The 9,918-nt window shown below is 34.6% G+C and overlaps 2 protein-coding genes across 3 annotated transcripts; one reads left to right on the top strand and one right to left on the bottom strand.

Annotated features, from left to right (window-relative positions):
* Positions 1-991: 991 nt before the first annotated feature.
* On the bottom strand, positions 992-4,032 carry LOC100794397 (thylakoid lumenal 16.5 kDa protein, chloroplastic). Of its 2 annotated transcripts, XM_003551999.5 has the most exons (4): positions 3,546-4,032; positions 2,401-2,540; positions 1,741-1,813; positions 992-1,433 (listed from the first exon to the last, which is right to left on the bottom strand). In XM_003551999.5, the coding sequence occupies exons 1-4, from the start codon at positions 3,904-3,906 to the stop codon at positions 1,324-1,326; spliced, it is 684 nt and encodes a 227-aa protein (XP_003552047.3). In that variant the 5' UTR covers positions 3,907-4,032; the 3' UTR covers positions 992-1,323. The 2 variants fall into 2 exon arrangements, with proteins under 2 accessions (XP_003552047.3, XP_014630164.1); XM_014774678.3 differs by lacking the exon at positions 1,741-1,813 and having other exon boundaries at positions 3,546-4,014.
* Positions 4,033-5,329: 1,297 nt separating this feature from the next.
* Positions 5,330-6,016, top strand: LOC102664181 (uncharacterized). Its single transcript, XM_006603279.1, has 2 exons — positions 5,330-5,367; positions 5,626-6,016. The coding sequence occupies exons 1-2, from the start codon at positions 5,330-5,332 to the stop codon at positions 6,014-6,016; spliced, it is 429 nt and encodes a 142-aa protein (XP_006603342.1).
* The last annotated feature ends 3,902 nt before the right edge of the window (positions 6,017-9,918 follow it).

Below are 9,918 nucleotides of genomic sequence, written 5' to 3'. Positions count from 1 at the left end.
AAATATTAAATTAAATTATTCTATATTTTTTTATTTATTTCGTACATGTATTTTTCACTACCGGTTTGCTTATGGACACGAGGAAAATATCATGATACTCGTACATGCGGATATGTGTTACATGTTAATATTAAAATACTTAAGTATTCTTTATTTTTTTATGAAGCTTAAATATATAAATAGTCTTTATAAATATTTTTTATTTGTACTAATATTTTGAAGTATGATTTTATTCGGAGTTATATTTTAGTGTATTTTTATTTGAGTTTATTTTAGAAAGTAATTTTTAGATAATTTTGTTTGGAGCTTACAAAATTTATTTATTTACAATTATTCATGGGTGTAAGATTGTAGAATATTTGAATAGCTTTAGTAACAATTAAAAATATTTTTCAAAAAAATATTATAATAAAAAATTACAACAAAAATGTTTTTTAAAATATTTTTAAACAATTTTTAAGTTTCACAAAAATATCCATGAATGCCCGCAAATATCCCCGGATATTAAAAACATCCACAGGTATCCGCTTAATGGGTACCATGTGGTAAAACAAGACAAGTAAAGAATGACTATTATCTACTTTCAGCCCACCCATTATCATCCCTATACACAATTTCATATGTATTTTTTTTTTAAATATTCAATAAGACAATAAGACACTTATAATATAGAACTATTTTAATACACACACACACACATATATATATATATATATATATATATATATATATATATATATATATATATTCATAATTATCTTATATATTTTTTACATATATAAAATTTAAAAATAATTAATAAATATATTATAAAAAATATAATAATATAAGAAAATCATAAATTATAAACTCAATAACGGTTACGTTAGTTTAACTATAAATTTCAGTCTCTGTGATCTGCACGGAGAGAGAAAAAAATGGAAATAACATTGTCCATCAAAATTTAAAACAAAATAAATATAAAGCAATGAATAAAAAATAGGCCAGGTAATTCCCTGCTAAACAGATTTAATATATATAGAGATCACCCTACTACAATAACTTAAAAAGTTCTTTATTTGTCAAGGTAGATGAGCCAACATAACAGAACATGCCATTAAATAATGACATCAAAATTACAAATTTCAGTGGCACTACTCGTAACCCAAGCTTTGTTAACAAAGAATGAGCTTATTGATCGTTATGAAGTAGTACTAGATAATGCTGTGAAGAGACTGCTTCCAAGACAACAATTAGGTGACATGGGTAGGAAAATTAGTGGATTTCTCTATATTGATCACAAAATGATGAAATGAAATGATATCTTTTGTACATTGTTTTCCCTCAAAGGCCCTTAAGCTGAGCAGCAAGGCCTGTCATAGAAGTCCACTTCTCAAATGCAGTGGCCGAAGAGACAAAGGCAATTTTGGAGGACTCAACATCTTTCTTAGAAACTGCATGCTTAAAACAGGACGTGTCAGTATATGCTCCAAAGTTTATCAATTGACTACACATAAGAACAATCTATCATACAATTATAGCACAGCATGATTTCCTTTGATAGCTGATGCTATGATAGTCAATGCGCATGGCTTAGATTGTGATTGCAGTTGCAATTGTGTTGTGATTGCTGAAATCTCAGGCAAATGCAGCCACAACATTTTGTACACAATTGGAATTTCAGATGGCAATTTAAAATTGAGTAAATGAGGCACACACACACATGATTTGTGTGTGTTACGAATTTGACATGAATCGGACCTGATGAAATTAGTGAAGCTAATGAGGAATTGAATGCGTCCACCTCAGTCTTCTCTTCTGAACTGGAGCTCAGCTGTTAAAAGGATACTTAGAAACTTTGACATCTAAACCTCAAGAGGCAGTTAGGGAAAGATTGAAACAAGATAAACATGAAAATATGCACTAAGCTCGATTTTCAAACATTCAGATGGAGATTTAAGAGTTTGGTCTGGTCTTTAGTGTATTCATTCCCTCCTGGAGGTACCGATTTAGAAATTTCTTTTGTCAATGTGTTTCAGTCTCTAACGCATGAAATTGAAATAGAAAGAAACAATTTTCTCACATTCTGAAAAATGAAAATCTGATGCAGCAATACTAGAATTTAATATCAAGGAAATAAACTACCACCAGTTACCTGATTAATAGAGTGATTGGTACATAGTTTGTCATTTCCTGAAATTATGATGATGTTAACAGCTTTTTACACTGCAATACACTGGTACACAGGTAATTTTTCATGGTTCATATAGTTTCTGAGCGAACCTAGTAGCTATGGCCATCACCATAATCTAGAGTAGGCTTTTTTATTTTATATTCCAAGAATTCAGGATAAAAGATTTAATTACAGTATAATTCCGAATGAATACTGTGATTTCACTCATATTCAGGAACCAAACTTACTTTATTGAATGCTATATTAGCTCTTTGGACCCAATCTGCATCGGTGCTTCCTCCAAGGACAGAACCAGCAGCAGATAGATCATTCTTTTCAAGTGCTTGACCAACTGCGCTTAGCTTGTACACCAGATCTTGAAGATACCCTGCTTACAAATTCCAGTTTTGATTAGTAATATCACTTTGGGAGCTGGGCCTGGCTGAAGCCATCCAACAACAACTACAATCTACTCTTATACTATAAATCAGAATACACAACTTGGAAAGTGAGACTCTCATTCTCCCTACTCTCAATTAGACATTCTCAATGTAACTTTTTTTTATCTCTTTTGGAAATACATTACACGTACTACATGCAGCTAGCTAAAAAAAAATCTCAATTATCCCAAACTATCATTCTTTTATCTTTATCTTGATACTTTGATTTCTTACCTATCTCTTTCAATCTACCCTCTTTCATTCTCATCTCCTAAAATAAATTTCAATAGTTATTTTTTCCTTAAATTTAGTTAAAAATAGTGTTATATCACATATTAAATTGTTCATTATAATATAAATCTAAACTACTGTTTATATATTAAAAAAATATTTATTTAGAAATAATAAAAAGGCCTAAATAACAGCCAATCAATCAGTAGCAAGGGAATATAAATTCATTAGCTCTGTCCCTCATTCTAGAGACTGTTGTTGGGAGTAGAAAATGAACCTAATGTAATGTGTCTTCTTGAAATCTCAGTTGTATTACATTGAATTACTGATTAATGCTGAGCCTAAGCCTACAAACAAACCCAACAAATAGAGGCAAACAATTTGCATTTAAGCTCAAAACCATTCACAGTAAAATGTGTAACACCAGGGAGGGATGGTGTCAAATATAATGACCACAAACAAACTTTTGGGGGGCCAAATTTGTGGATTAGAAATCCTCAAGATATAGAATAGATTACAGTACTATAGCCTCTTCAGGGTGCAGACTCTCAAACCTATCAATATAACTATAAATTTATTTGCATTCTAATCATCAACCATGCCCAATTGCCCGTTAGCATAAACTTAATATTTCATAGTAACAATTACAGTTAATAGGATAAAGGGCTATCTTTAAGTGAACATGAAGTGAAAAGCAAAGAATAATGTGTGCAGGAGTGGACCTGTTTCTTGTTTGGAAGAACTGATCACACCTTGCTTCTCAAGTCTCTTCTTTCTGTCACGCTTTACTTTCTCCAAGAGTTCTTCATCATCATCTGCCTCGAGTATTGCTGCATTTGCATTCTTCTTACCAGCCAATGAAAGCACAAAGCTGGTGATGAAGCTGATGGACAAGCCTCTCTTTGTCACAACAATTGGAGAGTGTGGTGTTGCTTTGCAAAGAGTTAATTCCCTCTTCGAAGTGCTTTTGATTATCGGATTGGAGCAAACATGTATTGGTTTTACAAATGAGGATGAGGATGAGGATGGTGATGAACTAGGTAGTAGGATGGGGTTTGAGGTTGAGAGAATATTTTTTGCCATTTCTCTTTCCAATCTTTCTCTGTATTTTATTTTCTTATTTTGCTGGTATTTTTGGACAGCAAAATTCAAAGACACGGCAATTTTGATTGAACCTTCTGAGGATAAGGTTGCTGGATTGTGTAATCTGATCCAGTCATTTTTTAGATCCTGAGGGGACATTGCAGTCAACTTGAATATTAACAGTATTAAAATCAACCGTACCATCAGCTGTTAGTTGTGGCATGTTTCGTTTCATATGAAGGGTGGTTTGTATGAGTCCGGATCCTTTCCATTAGGTTGAATAAATGGACATTTTCTTTTTTACTTCCATGTGATACGTGATATTAAAAGATTTCAAAGGCTGAGATTTTTTTTATATAAAAAATTGAAAAACATTTTTCTTCATTTATTTTAGGCTTAATATCACTTTTGGTTTGACTATATTTTACAATTATTTCATTTTGATAGATTAAATTTTAAACACTTCATTCTAATACTTAAAATTTTTATAGTGTCTCATTTTAATTTTTTCTTCTAATTTTGTTAACAATTATTAATATTCGGTTAACATTTGAATTTTATAAGAAAACCTTTTCCTTCATCAGCTAGCCCGTTCCCTCTTTCTTATTTAGGGACTTAGCTTGTTCGGGAATATAGTAGTTGTGTGAAATTTGCGATCAGAGGAAAGGAATTTTTTTTTTCAGTAGAGGAGAGGGATTATAAGAAAGTGGGAACTGGAAGTGAAAAGTGAAAAATTGTGTCCCGACAACTGACATTGTTTCTACGGGCAAAATTTTTATCTGACATAAGAATTTGATCTACACAAATATCTCATGAATGTACCAAATATACGCAGTCCCAGTAAACTAACAGCTCAAGAAAAAGGATAAGAAAAAGTATTTCCTTTTTTGTGTGCGTTTTCTCTGCTTTTTTACCACATGGGTAATTTCTTTTCAGAAATTACCAATTGGGGGGGACTATTTGAAAATTTATCCAGGGGTAAGTCATGATTGTTAATTTGTTATGCACCTCTCTTTGGTTGAAGTAGAACAATCATCTATGACTTCTGATATTTTTTTTTTAATTTTCTAAAAAGGGAGTCGTAACTGTTTTTAAGACTTTATTTTATTTTAAACAAAATTAAAGATGTAAAAATATTGCAACTTCAATTTTTTTTAATTGAAAAACGAAATCATGAAGTGATCCACGACTTCTAAGAGAATTGTTTTAAATATTTTTTAAATATATTTTGTTTTTTTACACGATTTTGGTTACAATAATTTTATAATAGAAGTCGAAACTTATTCCATTCACGACTTTAGGTCTTTAATTTTTTTATTGCTTTGATAATTTTTATTTAATAAAATTATTTTAATATTAAAAAATATTAAATAATAAAATAGCATAACCTCTAAAAAAAGTTGTTATTTATGACGCACACTCAATGACGGTTGTCTCAAAACTATCATCATTAAGCATGCGGTGATATTTTTGTAATTATCACTGACATTTCAAAGACAATTTTTGCAAAACCGCATTTGAATTTGAAAAATTTTAAAAATTAAACGTGGAAGTCCCTCTTCTCTCGCGTGCTCTCTCCTATTCCCCAATAACGTGCACTCTCTATTTCCCAACAAACCAAAATCGTGTCTCTCCATTCCTAATACCCTACTCACTCCACTCTTTCAATTTCTCATTCCTTCATATCCATTCATTGTCATTCTTCTCTGTGGTTGCAAGCGGTACCAATCCCAAACTTCTCTCCGATGACATCATCGTTGATCCTATTGACCTCGATTCCGAGCAAGGTACGGATCATCCAGGGTGTTTTCGCTTCAGCGTGGGTTGCGACAACACCATTTTGAGGGAAGTGGTGGAAGAGGTGAGGATGGTGTGGAACGTGGTGTTGAGAGGGTGGAGAGGGGTTTTCACGATGATGGAGCACGTGGGGAAGGTGGGGTTTGTGCCCGACGGCGAGGGGTGGTTTTCGCAGGAGTTGCCAATGTCGGGGTGTTGCTCTGGTGCGGTGGTGGTAGATTTGAAGGTGGGGATGTGTGAAGCGGATGGTGAGAATGTGAATCAGATTAGGGTGAACGAAGTGAGTGTGGGGATTTTGAGCATTGTGGATTGAAGGTAGGTTAGTGTTCAAGATGGGCTTAGGTACTTGCAACATTTTCTTCTCACTAACTATGCAAACTAATTAGCAAGGAAGTGAAAAACAAAAAAATAATGTAACAATGTAAGTTTGTAGAAAATTAATACAGTAAAGTATATAAGAAGGATTTTGAGTTTTCTAATGTCTAGTTTCTTTTGACATTTATTTTGTATCTTTTCCTTGTTTTCCTTTTCTTTCTCTTTCTCTATTTTTTTAATCTTTAGTTTTAAAATTGATCTTTGAATAGTATGGACTTTGGGCCCTGCTTCTCAATTTGTGGAAATGACTGAGAAGCTTCTTAGGGCAGAGATGAAGGTTGCTCGTTTTAATTTCTCCCATGGCAACTACAACTTTCATCAGGAAACCCTCAACAATCTCCACTACATTCCTATTTTTTTATTTACTCTAAAAATAAAAAATCTAAAGGATGATATAAGAATTGTGATTTTTGATGGTATTAGTGTTTTTTTTTCTTCCAGGTCATAGCCTATTGGGACGAGCGGTTCTAGAACAAGGTAGCAAGACTTGGGCTGGACCAAAAACCATTTCAATTGTTGGGTGTACTGGTTCAATTGGAACTCAGGTATTGGTGGAAATGGATTTTCCCTTTAACATGATAACCTGTAGTACTATAGTAATAATGTGATGAAATGGCAATTATTCTCATTTGAAACTGTTGGCCCAAAAGGTAGATTGAATTAGGAGGATTGGTGTCACTGTCAGTGTCTTATAAGGAGTATTCGAGTTATAAACATTTTTTGGGGGGTCATAGATTAATGTACTCTTATAAATATTTGTTGTTATGAATTTCCTAGCTATAAGGTAAATTTCTTATACTTCTGTCACAACCTATCCTTCGGCGGGGGTGCGAAAAGGTCAAAATAATAGGCCACGACGTTTGTCTCCAAGGGAGAAAAAAAGGGAGTCACCACCAACATTTATTTGAGGAAAACGCTAGAAAAACCAAAAAGACGAAAGTCTGTGGATTTTGAAAATGAGGGTTGGGAGTTGTTTACGCACGGGGAAGGTATTAGCGCCCCACGCGCCCGTCACAAGGAACGATAACCTTTAATCGAGTGTGCAAAACATGACTTCAAAATTATGTATTTTCCCTTTTTGTGTTCATTATTTTTTTGGGGTCGACAAGGGTGTTGCCCTTGCTCCTACGTATCCTCAGGTGCGATGAGGAATTCAGACCTACGTAGTTCTTTAAGTTTGAAATTTGTGTGTTACATTGATTTTATGTTTTTTGAAGATTGATTTTAATTGCGAACAAAAGTCGTTTAAGGCGTTGCACCTTGAAAAGACATTTTAAACTTTGAAAAGCAGAGAGAGTCGTTCGAGGTGTTGGACAATGAAACGATCTTTTGATTTTTGAAAAGAGGAGAGAATTGTTAAGGCATTGAACCTTGAAACGATCTTAAGTGATATTTGATAAAAAGAAATTAGTTATGAGTTAGTTTTATCTTGGTTTTTGCTTATTAACCTTCAACCTTTTTTTAAAGATAACTTGCGGCACTAATGATCAATTAAAACTTACTTTAAAAAAGAAAAACAATTACCGGTGATAGGAGAAGGAGATGAAGATGCACAAAACAATAAAGAGGACCCCTAAGGGTCCATGAATCATGTTCAAATCCTTAAAGACAAACACTAACCAAATGAAGAACGATGAACGGTCGCAAGTCAGTAGCGATTTAGCATCTTTTTCTCTTCTTCCTTCTTCTTTTCTCTTCTTTCTCTCCAATCCTTCACCTCTGGACCTCAGAACCTCCCTCTCAGCCTCTCTTCACACTTATTTACAGCAAAATAAGGCATTTGGGGTCATGACAGCTCGCCTAGGCGAGCTGTTACTTCACCCTGAAGCAACCTTTCTTGCCCAGGAGAGTTGGTTACTTCACCATGAAGTTATTTGGTGGCCCAGGCGAGCCAGAGGCTAGCCTGGGTGAGCCAGGGTTCAGAAAAAGCCTTAAAATGACCATTTTGCCCTCCCCTTTGGGTATTTTTGCATCCTTGATCAAAATATTGAATGATCATCTGTTTTGTACTGTAACTGGCGTTTAGCACCACAAGTCGACTAGCAAGGATTAAAAGATCAACAAATGATAGTCCCCAGACGAAATTAGGGTATGACAGTTGTGCCTCTTTACTTATCTTTTATTGGAAATAAAAGGGAAGTAAAGATAAGGACACTAATTTCGTTCGAGCGATCCTGCTATTCGACCGAGTGTTCACTTCCGGCAAGTGCACCGGATCATGCAAGTAGTATAAAACTGTAAGAACCGAGTATCGAACTCTCGGGGAACTTGTGTTACTTGGTAAAGCTATTTCAGTAAATAGGTGTCTAGTGTGAAAAGAGATGTGTTTACTATGAATAGGTGTGTGAACTAACTATTAAAAGGGAAAAATCATGTGAGAAATGATGCGTAAAAACAAGTAGATGACACATTGGTCTTCCTAATAGGTGCCTGATGCTAGAAGGATATTCTCTACTTAACAATGCTCATGCGTTCTATGGTGTCTCTTGAAATGCTAAACCTCGATTCCTCATGATAGTCTATCCTAATCCTGACCAAGCATCATCCGAAGATTCCTCTTGTTGGACTAAACTTGGCCAAGACCGCATTAAGACAAACATACAACCACTAGGTTACCGTACCCCAATTCCTCGTGAAAATACAACAAACTAGCCCTGTCCTATCAAGTTCTAAGAATCAGACCAGTTTCCACTGTTGAATGATCCTAAAAACACATGCATCTACGTGATCAAGGCAAAAGCATGGTAGAATGAAGTTCTGATAGCACAGTGAACACACAAAAACATCATTAAATAGATAAAAAGATATTTACATCAAGTACTTACAAGGAAGATCCAACAGAGGATTCAGCTTTCCATAACTGGGAAGCTTCCTTTACAACAAAGAGAAGAGAATGAAAGATTGCAGAAATACAAGTAGTGGGGATGTCTCCTCCACCTCTAGGACCTCACAATCACTCACAAACTCATCTCAAGCTCTCAGGACGGCTTCCTCTTCCAGCTCTGGTCTCTACGGATCTTCACACAACAAATTCTCTTAAACTCTCTGGAACTTGGACCTTTCTCTCTCTAGAACTCTCCAATTATTTAGAAGCTTCAAGAAAAGGCCCAACTCCCCTCAGAAATCTGATTTCAGGCTTAAATAGGTGGCTTTGTTTGTGCTCGTGCGCTTAGCGCAATTCTGAACCGCTTAGCGCACATTAGTGAATTTTGGCTTAGCGCGGCTTTTCTCGCTCAGCGGATGGACTAAAACAGTGCGCTTAGCAGGATGACCCTTTGCTCAGTGAATATGCACAACTCATCCTCCTTTCAGATTCTTCCTTGCGCTCAGTGGATGGCTCACTTAGCCAGAAGATTGGCTTAGCAAGAGGGTGAAAATCAACACTTCAAAACTTTCCTAATTAACCTAAAATTGAGAGAAAAATGATTATTAAACACACAAAATGGAAGTACTAAGTATTTATTATCTATCTTTAACAAAAAGTAATTACAACACTACAAAATACCCATAAATTGGAGGAGTTTGATACAATTTACACAAGTTTTATATACAAAAGTTAGTCGTATTCACCGACTAACACCGAGCAACTGGCGAACCAAGGAAGTGAAACCGAGAAAACATGAGGACATTGAAGTTCTGTAGAGCAGAAGATATATGAAGTTCTTCTTTTTCTTTTTCTTCTTTTTTTTATATACATATATATTTTATTTCAAAGCATAGGGACGTCGAATCCTACGAAGCGTAAAGACAAGGACGTTGAGTCCTATAAAAGTCAAACGATGTTGAAGTCTTTTGAAATGTAAATGAAGGCATTGTAGTCTTTTGAAAGCATAAATGACT

This window comes from Glycine max, chromosome 4 (genome assembly GCF_000004515.6).
Source record: "Glycine max cultivar Williams 82 chromosome 4, Glycine_max_v4.0, whole genome shotgun sequence".
Classification (NCBI taxonomy): Eukaryota; Viridiplantae; Streptophyta; class Magnoliopsida; order Fabales; family Fabaceae; genus Glycine; species Glycine max.
The sequence above is the reverse complement of the archived record's forward strand: the minus strand, read 5'-3'. Positions and strand labels throughout refer to the sequence as shown.

Coding starts and splice junctions, on each gene's coding strand:
- LOC102664181 (XM_006603279.1), top strand. CDS start 5,330: ATGACGGTTGTCTCAAAACTATCATCATTAAGCATGCG. Junction 5,368..5,625: donor CTATCATCATTAAGCATGCG/GTGATATTTTTG, acceptor TGTGGTTGCAAG/CGGTACCAATCCCAAACTTC.
- LOC100794397 (XM_003551999.5), bottom strand. CDS start 3,906: ATGGCAAAAAATATTCTCTCAACCTCAAACCCCATCCTACTACCTAGT. Junction 1,814..2,400: donor CTAATATAGCATTCAATAAA/GTAAGTTTGGTT, acceptor TCCTTTTAACAG/CTGAGCTCCAGTTCAGAAGA. Junction 1,434..1,740: donor AGCTTCACTAATTTCATCAG/GTCCGATTCATG, acceptor TTAAGCATGCAG/TTTCTAAGAAAGATGTTGAG.